Raw genomic sequence first — 21234 nt, 5'->3', positions numbered from 1 at the left:
GAGTGCTCAGCCACTAGCTTTTGGCCAAAAGCCCGTCTAAAACTAGATTTCAGAACCAAAAGAGAGCAAGTAAATAGGCTATGATACCAGAATAAACCATAATACAAGATAATAACCTCATTGAATGCATAATGGAAAAGTAATTGATAGATAGAGATACACTCCTCTGTGTTAGGATGAAGTAAACTTGCCACTGATGTTACTCTGATTCTTAGTAATGGGTTTTTGAACCTTTTAGTATCATTTCTCAAGCTTAAGAACTGATGGATAATCTTAGCATATGTGTACCGCAAGGCCAGACTCTCATTCCTATTTTCGTTTCATCAAGGAGAGATAAGCAGAGTCATAATCCAATTATGAACCTTTATTACATTCCAACTTAGACTCTCATGTTGAGTCCTAATTATAGGTCTTATGTTGATGTGGCAAGATAGGCCAATTTCTTTTGTGTGAATGAAAAATATATTACAAATAAACAAAAAATAGATACAATAGACTAAGGGTAAACCGGCTAAACAAGGGCAAAGGCCCTACCCAATAGAAGCCAGCTCGACAGGCTAGAGACAAAATAATCCAGCCTTAGGAAAGAAGCAGGCTAGGAAACAAAAAAACAGGCCACGCATTAGCTAGCAATGATCATAAAAGTGAGACTATATGGAGCCAATTTTATCATAAATTTATGTGACTTTGGGGATCAATGCCAGTGTATATGTTGACTGTAAGAGACTTTGAGGAATTGTTCCCGGTTTTAAAAAAAGAAAAAGAAAAAAAAGGGTTTCCAGAGTCTTTGTGTATGACCCTCCCCCACCCCTCTTCCCTTATAACCCTCGGATCCCCCCTCGCTCCTCCTTCTTCCCCTACTTGAAGAAGAAGACCAACATCAGGCACATGGCTAAATCTAAATTGTCAACGACCTTCGACGAATAAGCACACCGGTACATAGGGGTGTCAATTGGTCGGTTTGATTTAGTTTTAGTTGGGTTGAATCAGTTTCAGTCTAGGAATGAGGGAGACCAAAACCAATCCGTTAAGGAACTTTGGTTTTTAGTCGGTTTCAGTTTTGGTCCGGTCTGGTTTTGGTTTATTTCGATTTTTCAATATTGGGTTAATATCGGTTTAGATCAGTTTATTATTGGGCTTGAACCATAATGAAATCTTACATTTATAACTTATAGTGACAAGATTTGACGAAAAAAAAGACTTAAAATTTATTATTAAATCATGGTTTATCGTTGTATGGGAAAGATAATTAATATTGAAACCAATAGATAACAAATTACTAAGAAGACAACTAATATTGATATCACAAAATGAACCCTATTGTCCAATCATTCATTTAATTATCCAACTAGTTTTGTGTAGTGAACAAGGAAATCAATGGAAGCATTATTACAATTTAAAAATCAATTTCTCTATTTATAACCTAATAATCAATGATTTGTAACAATTCCTTTTACAATAAAAAATTTTCTCACTAATATTGTAAAAAATGGATAGTTAAATTCATCAATTTATAATCTCATAATCATTCATTTTTTTATCGGTTTCATTCGTTTTGGTTTCGGTTCGGTATGGACCGATTTTCAGCCGGTCCCAACATACCTCAGTCCAAAACCAATCCAATAAGGATTGGTTTGGTTTGGTCCGAGTGTTATTGGTCAGTTTTGGTCGATTTTATCGGTTTGGGCTAGGTTTTGACACCCCTATTGGTATGCTTAGATGACATGGAACTCAAGTCCGTGCCTCGTCTTGTTCCTTCCCACCCATACAACTCTCTCTCTCTCTCTCTCTCTCTCTCTCTCTCTCTCTCTCTCTCTCTTCCTGCAATTTCCCTCCCCTCCCCTCCCCTACAACCGCACCCCTTGCCCCTACACTCCTCCATCTCTTATTCTATTCCTTGTTCTCCTCCAACTCCCCTTCTTTCTCTCTTTTACTTGATAGTGACATGTGCTAACATGACGTCGATCATGTTGATAAATAGTTGTTGGGGCATTTAGTATCACTCATCTACACTTAGCCTATGTTTACTAGAACTTCCCTATCATTAACTTTTTTCTGATACTCCCCTGCTTTTAGATTATTACATCTCTTTCACCCCTACTCTTTCTAAATGCCCAGACTACCCCTCCTTTTGACTTGGTAATTGGTTCTCAAAGTCTCTTTTCCTCTTCTTCTTCTGCAACATGTAAAGGCAACATGGCCTACACCACTTTCCACCCTCCCCAACTTCCTCACCTTGTCCCTATCCTACAACCGCTAGCTCCACCCACTTGGCCGAGGTTGACATCAACAATGAGATCCACCGACTATAACTACTCCTTGTTGTTAGAGGGATGTGGGTAAGGAGAGCTCACGTCAATGATTTCTACCAGAGCATGTACTCCAAGTTGCTTTGCAGCCACTGTCAACACAATGAATGCTTCAAATGGGAGACACTTTTTTGTACCTTGCCCATGATGAAGTTGTGGATTATTTAGCAATTTTGCTTCTCTGACCCATTTGGAAGTCTTAAAGTGCTAAAAAACTGAATCCGGTAACTCTAAATGCATAGATGTTTCCTCCCCACCGCCATTCCCATATTTTTTTGGGTTTTTCTATTGGAAATAGAATGAATTCCACCTAAAACTAATCGCCATAATAACAAATTCATAACAAAGTCCAAAGAATAACAATATTTGAGGAAATACCATCAAGAAAATTTTGAAGGTCAGTAGGTACTCCTATTAGTTGTGCAAGGGAGAAAGGATAGACTGCACAACTCTGCAATCACAACACATGAACTTAGAGAGACCATCCAAGTTCTCCTCATATGAAGACCAAAGGCTAAGGGGAGATGAATAAGAAGACAATTTTAATTACTTCACTTGTATTATCGCATTTGATGATACAAATTTGACTTGCAAAATCTGAGTGAAGAAAATTATAGGCTAGTGAACTTATGAAGAAAATCTAAGTCAATATATCAAGTCTGACATAAAAAAAAGGGTTAGCTAATTATATCACTACAAAATTCCAATCTTATACATCACACCGTCAATTGTTACAATGATGACCTCACTCTCATATGTACCATACACCGGTCCTCTGAGTGTTACTTCGGCCCCAACGTCAGGCTCTCTACAAGCCCAACAAAGTCTAATACACTCTCCTCCCCACCATGGTCTATTTTGAGTTCTCGCATGTCCACAAGAACAATGGGTGCCCCCAATTCCATATCCCTACCCACATCCCTCAACGATAAGGAGCATGTGAAGTTGGTGGATCTTGTTGTTGATGTCAAGCTCAGCCAAGGGGGTGGGGCGATTGTAGGGTAGGGGTAAGGTGAGGGAGTTGTGGAGGGAGGAAAGAGGGGTGGGGCAGGTTGCCTTTACATGTAGCAGAAGAAGAAGGGGGAGAGACTTTGAGAAGCAGTTACCAAGTCAAAAGGAAGGGCAATATGGGTATTTAGAAAGATCAGGGGAGAAGAAGAGGTAAAAGTTTAAGTGTAGGGGAGAATCAGAAAAAAAGTTAAGGGAAATTTACGCCCACCTTCCCTCACATTTTCCTTTATTACATCCTCCCTCCTTGAGTTTCATTTATCACATTTAAACCAACCAAACCTAACACTGTGAGAGAAGTGTTAGTTCTTAAGATAGAAAAGATGATTTTACCCTTATGATATCTATACCTAAAACATCTTAAGTCAATGACCTTTTTACCCTTTGAACATATTCGACCCTAAACTTGTCTTAACCCCTGGTTATTGCTGCCTCTTCAACTTCGTCGTCTCTTTTCACGGCAACCGACGACCGATGAGTTTGGAGAGAATGTGGGGATTCTTCTCGACGTTGAAGGCGAAGGTGGTGAAAGGGTTGTTGTAGGCGAGATCCAAGGCGAAGAGACAGCCTTTAGCACATGATACAATTAGATTAACGATTCCATGATTTGTTTTTAGCAACACTTGGGAATAAAAAAAGCTTACTTTAGATTAATAGTTGAATTCTAAAATATATTCTTATTCTTTCTCTGCCACTGGCCCCTTTCCTGTTATCCATTCGTTCCTTCTAAAAAAAAATTCTTTTTGCAATTGTTCCTTTTCTCCTCTGTTTAGTGACATTGACTGGTTTTTTTGGGGGTCTTTGAATGTTAAGATTCTCCATTAAATATTGTAGCTTTTGGATAAAATTTTATGGAGCCAAGAAGGAAATGCTCCCTTTTATGGAAAATGGGATATGCTTTTACATCTTATCATTAGAACCCATGTTTGTATTTGATCCCTTTGTTCCCCTTTGAAAAAGAAAAGAAAAGAAAAGAAAAGAAGAAACGGCAGCCATGATTTTTCCTCCATACCTTGTTTGTCATGCAACAAATTCCTTCAAATATGTTCAGATGTTTCTGAAGTCTTGTCCAATTTCTCATTCTCCTAACTAGTGAGAGACAGAAGATAAGGAGTCGACGATGAGTTCATAAAGAAAACCTATTCCAATAAAGCTTGTGCCCTAAATTCTCAGAAATTGGTCTAGGTTAAGTCCTAATCCCATGAAAACTAACTTGTGAAGTATAGCTCTTACAATAACTCACTTTCGCCCCAAACTTTCCTTCACTTCGCCGAACAAGGTAAGCTCCTTCTCTTCTCTTTCTGTTGGGTAGGATTTTATGGGTTTTAGTTTTATAAAAGTAAGAAGGGGTATAATAGGAATTTAAAGTTGGGTTTATATGATTGATTAGGGGCAATTTTTCAAATTCAAAACTAACACTAGTTTCATGACATTAGGTTTGATGGATTTAAATGTAATAAACAAAACTCGAAGGGGAGGTTGTAATAAAGGCAAACATAAGGGGAGTTAGATGTAAATTTCTCAAAAATTAATGGTAAGAGAGTTCTAATAAATATAGACCAAGTGTAGGGGAGTGATAGTAATTTCCCATAATGAAATTGACTGGAGCCTGGAGGGTTGGATCCAGCTACCCGATCCAACTGACACCGGTTCGGTTCGATCAGAATCAACATCCGATCCGATTGTTGAAACGGTGCACCGAACACGTACAGAATCACTTGAAATAGCTAACAATCGAGGGCCCGTTTGATAACGTAACTAGAAACGTGTTTTTGTGTTTTCTTGTTCTCAGAAACAAAGAAACGACATAAATACCGTTTGGTAAAAGTGTTCCATTCCACTTATTTCTTGAAACATAAATTTAAATTTATAATAATTTATGCTTCAAGAAACATGAATGACGAAACAAGTTTTACTTGTTTCGCTCATTTCTCAAAACAAAAATGGGGCACAAAAAATCGATATTGAAGACGGAGTTTGGCATCACTACCATTCTTAGTGAAGCTACTGCATCAATAACAGTAGACACAACTGAAGAGGAGTGATCCAAAAGCGCAGAAATGCCAACCAAAGCGGTAGAAGAGTTTTCCAACACAACCAACTCTCCATCCGTCACCCCAACCTCCTCGGGCTTCCTCGAATTCAATGCAAACAAGGAATCTAGAAATGCAGATACATAACCAAAAGTCCAAGCTTTCGGGGTTAAATCCAGCATTTAGGGTTTCTACAATCGAATCGGGAAGAAAGTCACGAATACTAGCTTTGGATAGAGCGAGCTTGTTCAGTAGGACAACAAGAGCAGCTCGGGATTCTTATAGGGTTAGAAATCTCGATTCCGAGTTGTTTAGAGAAACCGTAGAGAGGGAGTGTTTCTTAGTTAGCTTATCAGTTGGCTTTCTGAGCGTTTCAGCGAACTTTATTCCCGTGTTAACTTTAAATAGTGTTTCAGTTAGCTTTCTTATCAAACACCCAAAATTCTGTTTCTGTTTCCAAGAACGAAAATTTCTTGAAACAGAAACAGCAGAAACGTTATCAAACGGCCCCAAGATTTACGAGTTCTTATTGTTTCGATCGACATCTAGGCAGCCGCAGGACTGCGCTCGAGGAGAATTACCATGGTGCGTTCTACTCTCCCGCCTTAGTCCTCTCGTTCGCTTGCTCGCCAACGTTCCTTTTCCCGCTATTGAGCTGCGGCTGAGGTTTCCTGAACCATATTCTAATATTCGAATGACGATTTTGTTATATTCCCTCTTGTTGTTTTCTTTTTTGCTTCTTATCAGGCCAAGAATGTTGGCGATTCGAAACTTCAAGAGCAGCCGAAGCTGAAGCTATATTCCTACTGGCGGAGCTCGTGCTCCTGGCGCGTACGCATCGCCCTGAACTTAAAAGGTTAAACTTCTCCTTGACACCAGTAACCTACGCTTGGTTGTCCACAACATTTGTTTTCCATTGGGAAACTCTTCGTTTCTGGACGATGATGCACTAATTGATAGCCATACCACACAATCGACAAAATTTTCGCTTTTGTTACAGAAGAACCCTAGTTTTGATCCATTTTATCTTATTAATTTTTATCTCAACCGTTTGTTTGATTTATGGCCATATTCCTTTAGCCTTGACACAAATATCCTGTTGTTATTCTTTTCCCTTTTCTTATGGAGAAGAGGAAAGCAAAATTAACTACTTTTCTCTTTTACTGGGATATGATGACTAAGTTTGGTTCTTCTCTTTACTCTGTTTCGCGGATAAAGGGTTGAAGTATGAGTACAAGGCAGTGAACCTGTTGAAAGGAGAGCAGTTCAGTTCAGGTGAGGAACTGATATCCTTCATTTAAGTGCGTTGCATTCGCCTATGTAAATGTAAAGCATGGAAGGGTCCTAGAATGGTACTAAATTCTATGTGTGTATTTACGCATGTACGCATGCCTGCGTGACCATCAATTTCTCAACCTAAGAAGGGTAGAAGCATCTCAACGTGGTGTCAAAAGAATCAATGTTGAAAATTGTATGTGACAATTATATCCATACCTTCTCCTGCACCATAGAGCTCCAGTTTCCTCTGAAACTTAGCCCATTACTTCTTTGCATGCACATGATAGTCTGTCAGGAGAACAGGTGGATGCATGAAACGTTTTTATTGTAAATTTTGATTGTTCATAGAAAAATCTTCTGCCGTAGTCTTTTGAAAACCCCCATATGAAATGAAAAGCAGCATTCCCCAAAATGTGTCAATGAGTGCTGTTTGAATATCAAGCGAGACCCAAGAAGTTAAAGACGTTTATCTTGGGGTCACCTGCATTATTTTACAGTGGTTTTGAATGTAAATCCATGCTATTGCTCATTTGCCCCACTGACGAGAAAACATGGTTTGTGTATTACTGAAATTTGTAAAGGTACAGTATATTCTTGTTTCTACACACGACGATGTGATTGCACTTAGTATGCATGGATATCTTGGTCATACTCATCTTTCAGGTTGTTTCTATTTCAACTTCACATTGCATGAATGGAAGTTATGACTTGAACTTGTTGGATACACACTGATTCCTTATATTTATTTATTTATTTTTCATTTCATATATGTTTGTGAGTAATTATTCCTGTGCATTGAGTGTAGATTTTTCGAAGTTAAGTCCTCTTAATTATGTGCCAGTCCTGGTGGATGAGGACATAGTGATTGCCGACTCTTTTGCCATCTTAATGGTCAGTGAACGCATATATTCACATCTTACTTTGCATTGTACCCTGCTTTTTTGCCATGTTTGTCTTTATACTTTGTCATGAATGTAGGCTCTGACACTTCCATTGGAATTTTTCATGGTCATCCTTGTTTGTAACAGTATTTGGAAGAGAAATATCATCAGAATCCACTATTGCCTCAGGATCTTCATAAAAGAGCTATCAATTTTCAGGTAAGGATGAAATTTTGACCTTTCTTCTTTGAAGTCTGGTTTATTTGAATGTATTATATGGTACCATCAAGTCATGAATCAATGTAAAATGATCTATATTATGTTGATGTGAAGCATTAATTTTTCAGTTTCTTAGTGGTGTAGGTGGAGGAAAAGCTATTCATTTTCGTGTTTTCGGTAGAGGGGTTTGGGCTTGGTAATGTACTGGAGCAGCTAGTCTGTGTTATTCTAGCTTGCTTTTGGAACTCTCCGCTTTCAAACCCAAAGGCTAGCTGGAAAACATTCATACTAGGACATTGTTGGAGTGTGTGTCTTGGTTGCCATGGGATCATGTCTTTGTCTAAGTAGCTTAGTTCCTTATTGTTTTCTCTTTCCTTTTGCAATTAGAGTTTAAGTTCCTATTCTGATTAGACTTTGGGCTTAGTAGAGTTTGTTTCTTATTATGCAATCTGTCCAGTTTAATATAAAAGTACCTTGGCTGGTGCGATAGAATTCATTCACTTATATCACACAGCCTTCATCTCTTGGTCTTCCATCTTCCTCCCTTCTCTCCTTCTCTGGTATGTTTAGTTCTATCTACTTACATTGTATCAGAGCATTCTCAATAATCAGGCTATAATGATATATTATAAAATCTGATTTTGATAGTCTAAGGGGTTTCTTGTTTGTAGGTTGCTGCAACCTTTGCTTCTTAATATTTATCTCAGACCTAGTCAATGGTGATATGTTGACAAACTAGGGTCTATTCTCTCAGTTCTTGCTTGGCATGGAGTGATTAGTTCACTGAAGACAATTTATTTTTTATGATTGCTGATTTATTTTTGATGATGAAGATTTCAAATTACTTCTTTGTTGGGGAAATGCCCACACTCCTAAATTGGTTTTGACGATAACAAACAAATGAAGGCATTTAAAAAATTGTCTTCAAGCAATGTGATGGAAGTAACATCTCTTGGAGTCTGCAAGTCATGAAGAAATACAAGTTCAAGAAGATGGGAAGTAAAGACAATTACTGAAGGATGAAGACAAAGGAGATTGAAGATATTCCGTAGTCGTAGGATAGTACACTTGCATGGCATCTTGTTTTTGTATTTTGCATATCATATCATTTGAATGTCTCCTATGACCTAGATAAACCTTAGGAGATTCCCAAAGACTCCTTGAAGTGACCAAACAGGTTGGAAATTAATTTGGTAAAAAAGTCCGGTAAAAATGGTGTCATACATAAAAAAATCCCAAGCCATTCGGCACTTAAACTGGCCAACCAGCCAACTGGTACCTGAACTTGTCGACTGGTTCATGTCAGTGCCAAAAATCAGTAGTCAAGCCGGTAGACATCCAGTTGACCGGATGCAACTGGATGAACCAACCGGTTGAATTAGTATGCATCTGGTTCGACAGATTGTCTCCAACGACTATTTTTAACGTGTTTTTAATAGGTCAACTGGTTGATTGAATAGGAAGTGATCGTTAGAATTTTCTTTAATCACCATAATTAGCACCTTAATCAAGCCTATAAAAGCGATTATTGTTTCATTGAACACAACATAACTACTATTATTGAGATTAATTATATGGGGGTTCAAGTCAAGTAAAGCAACATTTTATTGAGATCAAGATCTCTTTCTACATGTATTTCAAGGATATCTCAAGCAGAAGCTAGGTCTAGATCCAAGTATGAGTCGTATGACATCAAACAGATCTGTTTGGAGGGTAAAGATCCATGTTGCTGATCGCTTTTAGGTGGGATGTCCCGGAGGTGTTGCCTCGCTATGTCTCTTTTCATTTTCTGTTCCCCTTTTCTTTCCTTTGCTTTTATCTTGCTCTTTCGAGGATCCATGTAGCCGACCCTATTTAGTTGGGAAAAGTCTTAGTTTGTTGTTGTTGTTGTTCTCAACCAATCATTCTCCACTTCTTCTCTCCATTTCTATTTACAAGAGAAGCTATAGAGGAGACTTGTAGTGCATTCCACTCATATGTTAATGCACTCACTCTTGCTAGGTAATATCCTTTCATTACTAATTTATTTGTAAGTGTATAATTGCTTTGAGTTACCAGAACTCTAAACCCCAAGGGGGTAGCCGAGTTGGCGAGCGACCTTCGCTCTAGGAAGCGTGTGGTTTTGAGTTCGACTCCTCTTACCTTCTTGGGGCCACTCACTCGAGGTGTTTAGTGCTCTTCGGCCTCTTTTCAGTGAAAGTTGAATGGTTCTCATTCAACCTTGGTATGTCCCTGTCCATGAGGTTGTGGGGTTAGTATAGGTATATGGGACTAGTCAGGCCGAAGGCCTGGACACCCATCGTTAGTAAAAAAAGAGTTTGTAGAACTCTAGAATAAAGCAATTGCATTGTTTAGACTGTACTTATACAAATTGCGAAGGACCTTATCATCTTTAGGAGATTAAAGGACCTTCTCTTCCTTAAAGGGGTTTTTGTATGGATCCTCTTATCCTTGAAGGGGTTATAAAAGATGAATATCCCCATCTATTGTACTGAAAAGGGAAAAACTAATGGAAATCTCTCAAGTGTTCTTGAGGTGGATGAAGATTTGAAGAGTTGAACCACTATAAATCTGGTGGCTTTATTGTGTATGCTTCTTAGTTTTGTTAATTAATTTTATTATTTTGCATCATTTATTTAATTGTGTAATTAATTTTTAAAAAGAGGCGATTGAACTAGTGATAACCTAATCACCCTCCTTTAGGTTGTCAAATATGTTGAATCTAAAGAGATCTATCAGTTGGATAGAGATATATTTTGGGTACGAAAACCATTGTTAATATGATTTGGTGTCCTAACATGTGTGTGAGGCATGTGTAGAGCAGTGACGATCAATTCTTAGTTTTGTATGCTTTAAAATGTGTAAGACATGTGAAGATCAGTGGCAACCAATTCAGTGAGGACATTCTTTGGAGTCAAGAGCAAAGCATGTTGAAGGATATGAAGAGTTTTTTAAGTCGGTCAACCGTGAAGATCTGGTCGTCTGCAACATTCATGAAGAGACCATGAAGAGCTTCAAAGTCTACATTAACGTTGGAGACAAGGATTAAAGTATCGGCATCAATTGCCGTATCGGTCGGCCAAAATTAATATACATATCGGAGGGTAACTTATTGTATCATAGATACGTTAAGATACCTAAAGATACGCATATAAATGGATAGGAAACACTTTTGCATAAAAAAATAATTTTAAAAAGCTATATATAACATGTATTATGCATAAATAGTAAATTGAAAGTATCGCACTAAGAATCCAAGGTTTGTAGTTGTCCCATAAATGTAAAATCCTTGTTCCCAATCCTGATTTCCACTTTAGTTAGAGAGGAAAATGGTTGACCGCAACTTTTGGAACAAAAACACCTAAAAAATTGTGTTTTTCTGAAAAATTACCCATCTGGGCCATTTTATGACCGTATCGGTACATATCGGTGTACATTGGTCGATACATACCGATACATACTAAAACGTACATTTCACTTTGATTTTGAATTTTTCATTAAGTATTGGTATGTGTCGTATCGTTTCAGTGGTGTATCGGTATATATCGTAAGATACATATCGATACAAAAGGGTTTTAAAAATTTCATGTATTGTATCGGTCCGTATCGTATTGGTAAGGGCCGATACAGATACGTATTGTCCGATACAGTACAATATGGACCGATACTTTGAACCATGATTGGAGATGAATTCTCTTACAAAGATCAAGATTATTTGTGCTTAAATTGTATTATGTATTATAATCTTGATGTAAGAATTTGAGCAAGATCAAGAAAAACCTATAAGTTTGTGAGACCCAAGTGAAAACCTAAGAAGCTAGGTGGTCTAGCTTAGGGTACACATTTAAACCTTGCTGTCCATGGTCATCCATGTGAAGCTGCAGTCCATGGAGCTGAACAAAAATCTCTAAGTATAGACTTGCGAATGATAGTGGCGGCCAACCGTGTAATCATCCGAACAAAAGCTTGGTTGGCTTGGCTTTTTGTTTTTGCGGTCAACCATGGTGGTGCACGGTTAACCGTATACAATCGTTTGGTGATTTAGAAGTGTTGGTATGGATTATGAAATGGAGGAGCTTAGTGGATAATCAAGTGTTCAGTTTTTAAGGCATCTTCATTGATGGCCAAAATAAGTTTAACAACTAGTTTTCCTTGGAACGTAGGAAGTCCTTGATTAATGATGAAGTGAATTACTTCTCATTAATGTTCTTGTTTTTGAAGTCAAAATCAACTTGAATTAAGCTTGATTCTAATGGCTAGTTGGATACCTATAAAAGGGCTTGAGTCACAACTACAAGGATTCAAGTTTTCTACATGTGGTTACTTCTCACAAGATAACGAGCTTCGTGGAACATCATGTTGAAGAAAAGGGCAATGGACAAATCTTGGGAAGATGCAGCTGAGTTATAAAGGAGCAGTTATCAGACTTGAAGAAATAAGTCACTTGCTGCATTTGCAGGTGAGCATGGAGCTTGTTCATGGATGTACTTGGAGTACCAAGGAAGAAATCCTTGGCAGTGTGCTTGGGTAGAATTCCTTGGCCCATGGCCTTGGTAAAAATCCTTGAAACCTGGATGCATAACCTGAAGGATTGTGGTTATGTTGGAAGAAATCCTAGGCCGTGGTAGTTCTGAGTGCACAACCCGAAGGACTGTGGTTGTGTGGTAAGAAATCCTTAGCTGTGGTAAGTTTGGGTTCCAATCCAAAGGACTGAGATTTGTTGGTGTAAGGAATTCTAGAATTTAACTTTGGAAAATGTTAACTGCGTCAGGGTTGCTTGTTTTTTCTTTCTTGGATAAAGTTTTTATTTATAGAAAAAAGAGTCACTTCCAAATACAACTATCCCTACATTCTCATTCTCAAGATTCAATGCTATTCCTTTTACACCGTGGGCAAATTTAACCATTTCCCCAGCTTGAATCTCGTTCAATCCATAAACACATGCATGCAATCCCATCTCCAACTAAGATCACTCGCCCGATCTCACCCACACTGCATTAGGTTTTACTTTATTTTATTTATTTTTTTCTTGGATGAAGTATTTACTTTCTGAAAAAGGAGTCATTTTTTGTGAGTTGATGTTATCATTTTTTAAAGTTAAATCCAAGAATTCTGGTAGCCATTCTTAGCTTCAGTCCTGTTTTTATTATTATATATATACATATTTTTTCCCTATGAACATCCATCAAGTCCAATGGATTTACTTCCATTTGAAGCAACTGGACTTTGGACCGGATTTGATATTTAAATTCAGTTTGATACGTTACTGATTTTTATGAGAAGTTGCTTTTGTATTACCTAACCCCCCTGACGGCCCCCCCCACCCCCCCTAAATAAAAAGATTTGTTTTGTGATATACTCAAATGTGTTTTAAATTGAGATATTGTTGAGTTTTTGATCATATCATCGTTCGGTTGTAGGCTGCAAATATTGTTTCCTCGAGTATTCAGCCTCTTCAGAATTTGTCTGTCCTTGTAAGTATCTTAGTTGTATGAATTCTTCTGTTGCCAAAATTCACTTTATCCTTTAATGTACCGTGGTTTTTTACTAAATGCTTTTTCATTCAGAAATATATTGAAGAAAAAGTTAGTTCAGATGAAAAGTTTGCTTGGGCTCAGCGTCATATTGGAAAAGGTTTTGCAGGTCAGCTTTGTAATGTACAGTTACTTCCTCATAAGATTGGTTATTCATAAATTATATTTCCAATCAGGTACATTTTATGCATGTTTTGTTTGTGGGTAGCCTTAGTTCATTCTGAAAAGTATGGTTGGTCTAATAGCCAACCCAACAACTTGGTCTGGCATGTTTGGGCTTGAATCTCCTCCTTAAATTTTTAGTGGCATACACCCTCATGGATAAGGGAGCACTCCACAAGTGCCTCTCTTCTTATCCGGCACCTACTTTTAATTCTATTGGTAACATCCTCTTTGATCTCTTACCCCTCATGGATTATTGAACCCAACAAACTAAAATGGGCATGATGTGGTACAGATGTCTCTTTTTTTTCCACTAAATAGGTATGTCTCTTTATTCTAAAACAACAAAAACCAACAAACTCAGCCTTTATCCCAACTTAATGGGGTCGGATATAAGGATCCGTGCAAAACAAAGTAGGGGAAAACTGAGGTCCAAACAGAATAGGAGAAATAAAGAAAAGAAAATAAGAAAATAAGAAATGATAAAAGAGAAATGAAGGAGAGATGAAAGTAAGAGGAAAGAGCAGCCCAAAACTCAGGAGAAACTCAGAGAAATGGGGTCACAGCCAAATGAATCCTTGCCCTCTAATAGGCTTTATCCAAGGTCATGCGATGGAGGGCCTTAGGAAAGAAGGGGAAGATCAGAGAGGGGGAGGGGGGAGGGGGGAGGGGGAGGAAGGGAATCACACACTCACACATAGCATAAATTCAACCAATTCTCATTCAAAATCAAAGCACTTTAACTTGTCCATCGGTTACAGGCTATATATAGAGAAAATAGGGACATAAAACTGTAATAAAAACCAATCTAACTATGAAACAAGCCATAAAAGCAAACTAATGCGAAAGGAAAGAAATCCTAACTCCTACATTCTGATGCGGATTCTTCACCATACTAGGCTTGTTATATTAGGAATAAGTCTAGGGTTGGGTTGTATATGTGTTGGGCGTTCAGTCCATGTGGTTTGGAGTGTAATGTACCACTTTTATGGGTTTAAAAGAGGGGCTTTAAGGTTGCATACGGGATTACTAGTTTGTTTCCTTTTTTCATTAGTTTCCTTTTAAGTTGGGTTTAATTTAAGTTATATTGGCTTTCTTCGGAGTCAAGTTATTAGTTGAATCAAGTCATTTGTAATTAGTTTCCTTTTTCAGCTAGTTTCTAATATCAGTTAGTTTCTAATTTCAGTTTTTAGTAAGTATTGTATTAGGAGACTAAATTAAGGTTTCCTTTTTTGAGAAACCTTTTATTTTGTAATTCCCTCCCCCATCAACATTATAAATAAAGAAGAGGAGGCTCCTAAAGCTTGGAATGATTTTGATAAACAAATTAATGGCTGTTGCTATTGTCTTCTCAATGAAGAGTTGTCTTGTGTTTGATCAAGGCTGATGGAACTGGTGTTTGATCCAGTTGACTCTTTGTGGTGTGAAGCCCGAGAGGTTTTTCTTCTTATTTTTAAGGTTTTTTCAGGGGATCTATTGCTGATCATCAAACCAGGTATTTAAATCCAAGTTCTGCCCAGAACTCCATTAAACTCCCTAATCGGTTCCCTGCTCCCTGAAGCACTTCCAGTCATAGGCTTTGGCTACAATTCTGGTCGAATCTTCCTCCCTACCGAAGTGAAACTTGACCTGGTTTGGGCTGTTTCTGACCAGTCAATTTTGAGATATTGAAAATCTCTTGATTTTTGTCCTGTATTAACTTTATAGACCAGGAACCATAACCGAATGAGCTAATCTGTTCTCTTCTGTTTCTATGGATGTTTGTTCATGGTTTATGGTCTGAGATGACCCTATTCCTATATCTGGTTTAGTCCTCTCATCTGGTTTATAGTCTGAACTCATTAACTCTAGCTTTTAGGTTCAAAATTCTGATTTACAAAATCTGTTTCTTCCTTAATTCTGATCTGTTGTTTTGCTGTCCTACCTTGGTTATTATTGGTTGTTCTTCTAATAAAAAAATCTTACAGTTGAAGGCATGGTAGTTTATCTATCCTAGTCTACATTAAATGGTATCAGAGCATGGCAGAGAACAACCCTACCGCTGATATTATAAACTCCATAGTTTCTATAATGGAGATGTTACAGGCTGACCAAGGCCTAGGCCAAAATCCAAGCAATCAGCAACAGAAAATTACAATACTACATCAACTCAAAACAAATAACAAAATGCAAAATCAACAGCAAAGACCAGCAGCAAAGAAGAGGGGGGGGGGGAGCCATAACCCAGAAGGACATCAAGTGGGGTGGAGGAAGTAAACCTGAAGGTTCTAGGAGGTAATGATGTGGGAATTTTTGGGAGTATTATGGACTTGTCTGGTCTGAAGGGAGAGGTTTTGGACTTCCCATCAAAGTAGATAGCTTTCTAAATCTTATCCGGGGAACGGGATTTGGAAGTCCATCTACGGATGTTACGCTCCATCCAGAGGTGGTTGATAGTAGCACAAAAAGCCAATTTTCCAACAGTGTCATAGATAATAGAACCGAAGGTCATATCAATCCAGTTCCATTCTCTGTCAAAAGGAAGGATGGGTCTTCTGTTGTGCCAACATTTGGAAAGGACAACCTTCCAGATGTGGGAAAAGAAAGGGTAAGAGAAGAAGAGATGAGGGATATCCTCGATGCCAAGGGGACAGAAGCAACAAATAGGGTTGGTAGGGATATGACGATGGATGAGAAAGGATTGAGTGGGTAAGCAGTTGGTCAGACATCGCCAAAAGGTGAAGCTAAGCCGGGGAATGTGATTTTTGCACCAATCGACCTTATGCCAAGGAACCACCGGGGAAGGGGTGCAGATGAAAGACCAAGCGGAGGCAGAAGAAAAGGATTTGTTAGAGGTGATGGAGAACCTTAGGGAAGAGGGGAAATCAGAGTAGAGAGGGGGAAAAAGGAGAATCACACTCAATACATTCATTCAATAATCAAAATCACTCTCTAAATCTTCAATCGATTACAGCCAATATATAGGAAAATAGGAACATGAAATTAGAAACTTAACTGAAATGGAAACTAGCCTAAACTAGGAAACAACTATAAAAAGGAAACTAAAGCAAGGAAATAAATCCTACTCCTACGTTCAAGTCTGGAAAATAAAACCATGAAATAAAATACTAAGTAAACTACTAATTTTATTTCCAACCCTTGTTGTAACAAAACCCTGGGTTGGACCGGTTCTTCTTGGCTCTTGGCTTCCAAAGCCGGTCATGTTGGTCCAACCAAGAAAGGGCAGCCGTATCTGCATCAAGAGGATGGGAGCCAAATGCATTTGTCATCTCTTCCTCGGTGCCCTAGAGGAAGAGGGGGAAGGTTGGACCAAAGATCAAGGAGAGGAGGGAGGGAGGGCGGAGGGGACCAGCCAGAGGGAGAGATAATAGAGGAGACAGAGGCATTAGGAGGAAGACCAGAAGGGTAGATGACCATAGGGGAGATGAGGAGAGAGAGGATGCCAGAAGGGTGCCACGGGTCTTTCCAAAGGGAAATATCCTGGCCATTGCCAATAACGAAGGAGATGGCGGAAAGGGCAATGGATTTATGGTCTAGAATTTTCCGCCAAATCCAGGAGGCATCCGGGATGAAAGGAGTAGTCCATAAGGAATTAGATTTGAGCAAGCCCGAGTATATCCAGTCCACCCAAATGCTTTTTTGCTTGGACACAATCTTCCATATGAGCTTCAAAATACCAACAAAGTTGGTGGTTTTGATTCTTCTGATCCCTAGACCACCTTCGGCTTTGGGAAGGCAAACCCTATCCCAGCTTAAGGTCTTAGGAATTTAGAGGAATCGGAGCCTTTCTAGAGGAAGGAGCAAAGGAGACTCTCATAGGATTTGATGATGGAAGTAGGGAGGACAAAGGTACTAGTCCAATAGAGATACATGGACTGGAGGACCGATCTAATCAAGGTAAGGCGACCTGCAAATGAGAGAAGTTTACCTTTCTAGAGCTGAAGCCTTTTTTTAAGGTTATCCAGCATAGGGGCACAGTGATGTGTGGAGAGCTTGGAGGATATTAGGGGAAGACCCAAATATTTAACAAGCAAGGACCTGAGCGGGATACCAGAGGGCTCAGAGAGGGAGTCACGGATATCAGACGGGACCCTAGAAATGAAGATATTGGACTTGAGGAGATTGATACTGAGCCCAGATAGGGATTCAAAAAAATGAAGGATGGACATGATGGTGGAGATAGAATTGGGGTCAATTTTGGAGAAAATCATAATGTCACCAGTGAATGCTAAGTGAGAAAGGAGGAGGGATTTACATTTAGAAATGGGGGAGATGAGATGGAGATCAGTGGTAGATTGGATAGAACGGGAGAGGACTTCCAAGGAGAGAGAAAAGCAAGGGGAGAGGGGGCACCCTTGACGGATGCCACAACCCGAGGGGAAATACCCGGTCGGGCTTCTGTTCACTAGGACGGAGAAACGAGGGGAGGAAATGCAAACCTTGATCCAATGCACAAAAGATGGCGGGAAAGCCATTTAGAGAAGCACATTGGATATGAAGTCCCAGTCGAAAGCTTTGTGGATGTTAGTCTTGAGGAGGGCCGTAGGGCCATGGGATTTACGATCGAAACCATGAACGATCTCATGACATAGCATAATGTTGTCAGAGATACTCCTACCAGCAATAAAGGCCGATTGATTGGGGCTGACAAGGGAGTCAATGACTTTTTGAATCCTGTGGATGAGGATTTTAGCGATGAACTTGTACAGAAGGTTGCACAGAGGGATGAGCTTGAAGTCATTCATGGAAACCGCACCTTCCTTTTTAGGGATGAGACAAAGGAAGGTGTGGTTAATCCCCTCAATTTGGCTTGGATTAAGAAAGAAACTCCTCACTACAGTGATAAGATCATTTTTGATGGTACCTAATGTAGAGATAGATTTGACAACCAAACCAGACCCAAGACTGCAGGAAAGTTAAACCAAAGAACAACCAATAATCACCCAATATTAGACAGCAACAATAGTTCAGAAGTAATCAGTCAACAGTCATTGAAAACCAGAATTTTCAGACCCAGAATCTGGAATTTCTGAAAATAGAGATTACACCAGCACGTAGACTAACCAGCAGCAGGTATAGATTGCTGAATAAGGCACAATCAGAAACAAGACACCACAGGAACAGATAAACCAGACCAGAACTCAATTCTGGACTGTAGGTTCTGAAACCTTGCAGTCGATCCCAGCAATTTCAGGAAATTCTATAGCAGAATATAAGGAGCATATAATCAACTCAGATTATTAATTAGAAAGTCCAGTCCATCGGAGAATAAAGGCAGAAATCAACATCAACATCAACATTCAACACAGATTAGACGGCAATTCTGGGCAAAAAACTTCAATTGGCCAGAATAGGAATAATTACAAAACTAACAGATCCATGGTTAGAATACACTGTAAATGGGATCGAGTCTTCCACACAGCCAGAGTAACACTCGACCAAAAGCTTAAAGCCATCAGATGGCTGGATGATTAGAACAATACAGGTCGGTGGAAGAGAAACAGAGATTCATAACCCAGAATAATTCTGCAGAAAGTTCAGATTACTTACTTGGGAAATTAAAGAAGATATCCACAATAAGAGAAACCAGAAAATAATAGCAATCCACTCAGACTTCTCGCCGCAGAGTGTCGATTGGATCAAACACCAATCCTTAGGCCTTGATCAAACACAAGGAACCACCATTGATACCCAATGGCAGCAACAAGAGGTTTTTTTTTTTTTTTTTTTTTTTTTTTTTTTTTTAGTCAAATTATGGCTCGTTAAAAGAGCCATCATCTTTATTTATAATGATGGGGAGGGTTTACAAGTAATAGTAACTCAGAGTTACTAAATCTGAGGTACTAAAAATTGATTACAAGAAGTTACTAAAAACTGGAAATTAGAATCTAATGAAAATAGAAACTAGTCTAGACAGAAATTAGAAACTAACAATGACTTGAAATTAGAAACTAATTTAGGACTTCAAAATAGAAACTAAATAACTAATTAGTAACCCCATCAGCAGCCCAAACCGTGGGCTGACTTGGACCAGATCTGGGTCGACCCAGTCAGTCACTTGGGTCAACCTTGGTCTTGGTTCTCCTTGTGTAAACCCTTGTTGGTACTGCATCAGTACCCCAGCAGGCAGAGAAGAAGCCCATACTGAAACCATCAAGGCCCGGAGCTTTGTTGGATTTGTGGGGAAAGGATGGCCGAGATAATTTCCTCCTCACTGGGGATGGATTGGAGAAAAGGAATGTTATCAGCGACTTATTAAGGAGATTAAGAGGGATTGGTGTAGGGGTGGAAGGGGGGGGGACTGAAGAGCCTCTGAAAGTGAGAGACAACTTCAACCTTCATATGGTTAGGGGAAAAAAGATCAATTCTGGAGGAGGAGATCAGCATCGGGATGGAATTGGAATTGTTTCTGGCTTTAAGGGAGCGATGGACATAAGCAATGTTTGAATCTCCCAATTCAAGCCATTTGATTCGAGATTTCTGACGAAGGAAACTTTCTTCCTGGTCAAGCAGCAGGGAAAGATCAGAAGTGGCTGCTTTCTCTTCCTCGGCAAGGGTAGTGTGGAGGAGATCCATCTGGATTCTAGATTGAATAGAATGAAGCTTATCTTGGGCGTCACAGACCCGAGAGGAGATATTCGTGAAGGTGGAAGAGTTCCAGAGCTTTAAAACAATTTTCACTCTTGAGTTTGGTGGCAAAAGAGAGGAGAGGGGAAAGAGAACAAGGAGTGTGACTGTGCCAAGCTCTTAGGACAAGGGAATGGAAGTCTGGATAGGTAATCCACATGTCAAAGAATTTGAAAGGTTTGGGGCCGAATGAGCAGAAGGGAAGGACATGTAAAGAGATGGGATTATGGTCAGAGATCCCAGGGAGACCAAAGCTGGCATGGGAGGGGAAGGAGTCAAGCCAAGCTTCATTAACAAGGGCTTTGTCAAGCTTACGGGCCACACAGAGGTTGCCCGATCTTCTGTTATGCCACGTGAGCTTAACACCGGACCATCTGAGGCATAGTTGTCATGGCGTTTTGGAGAGGGCAAATCGGTGGACCGATTAGTGTCACCTTCATTAATCAACCGCCAAGGGTCGTATGGCGTCGCCAAATCGTCCCCGGCGACGATTTATGACGTTGTACTCATAAATCAATCGCCTTTTTTTTTATTATTGTTAATTACTAAATTGATTCTCTTGTTAACAATGTTATTGGCAGGTGTAATTGAAATGTACAAATTAATGCTACATGGGATAAAAGTGTAAATTAATAAGTTGTACCAATGAAAAAGAAAAAAAAGTCTAAATTAAGACCAAAGAGACAAGTCGCGACTCCGACTCTCTTCAACCCTCCAACCCTAAGTCTCAAAGTGAAGACCGAAGACTCCCTTCAACCCTTCAACCCTTATTTTGCTCCGGCGATAGCTGTTCCTGCTCCGGCGTTGCTGCTTCTGTGCTCCAGCGAAGATAGGTATGTTCGACTCTTCTTCTAAACTTCTTCTTCCTTGTCTCTGGTTTTGAGTCTATGGACTCTTCTTCTCTTCTTCTAACCTTCTTCTTCTTTGCCTCTGGCTTCTTCTCTTCTTCTCTTCTTCTCCTCTTCTCCTCTTCTAACCTTCTTCTTCCTTGACCCTACAGAGTCTGGTTTGTTCGACTCTTCAGAGTCTTCACCTCTTTTTCCCCCCCCTCCCTTTTTCTACTACTAATCAGTAATCAGTCTCTTCTCTTCTTCTAATCTTCTTCTTCCTCTTCCTTAGTTCACTCACACAGAACATAAATGTTTCTCTGTTCTGATTTCCTTGGTTTTTATTTTTTTATTTT

General features: G+C 39.2%; 1 protein-coding gene across 10 annotated transcripts in view; it reads left to right on the top strand.

The window, feature by feature from the left end:
- Window positions 1-5774: 5774 nt before the first annotated feature.
- Window positions 5775-21234, top strand: part of LOC122066236 (glutathione S-transferase zeta class-like) — a 33682-nt gene continuing 18222 nt past the window's right edge. For 8 of the 10 annotated variants that reach the window (XR_006136299.1, XR_006136298.1, XR_006136297.1 and 5 more), the window contains exons 1-7: window positions 5775-5935; window positions 6098-6206; window positions 6569-6625; window positions 7434-7519; window positions 7657-7728; window positions 13149-13202; window positions 13296-13371. Coding sequence is in view for 6 of the 10 variants with exons in the window: in XM_042630061.1 (XP_042485995.1) it covers window positions 5933-5935; window positions 6098-6206; window positions 6569-6625; window positions 7434-7519; window positions 7657-7728; window positions 13149-13202; window positions 13296-13371 (457 nt within the window). In the remaining 4 variants the exon portion in view is untranslated. The remainder of the gene's footprint in view (window positions 5936-6097; window positions 6207-6568; window positions 6626-7433; window positions 7520-7656; window positions 7729-13148; window positions 13203-13295; window positions 13372-21234) is intronic. The other 2 variants (XM_042630058.1, XM_042630059.1) reach the window with 2 other exon arrangements.

Source organism: Macadamia integrifolia, unplaced genomic scaffold (assembly GCF_013358625.1).
Source record: "Macadamia integrifolia cultivar HAES 741 unplaced genomic scaffold, SCU_Mint_v3 scaffold23, whole genome shotgun sequence".
NCBI classification, from domain to species: Eukaryota; Viridiplantae; Streptophyta; class Magnoliopsida; order Proteales; family Proteaceae; genus Macadamia; species Macadamia integrifolia.
This window is presented reverse-complemented; position numbering and strand designations above follow the sequence as displayed.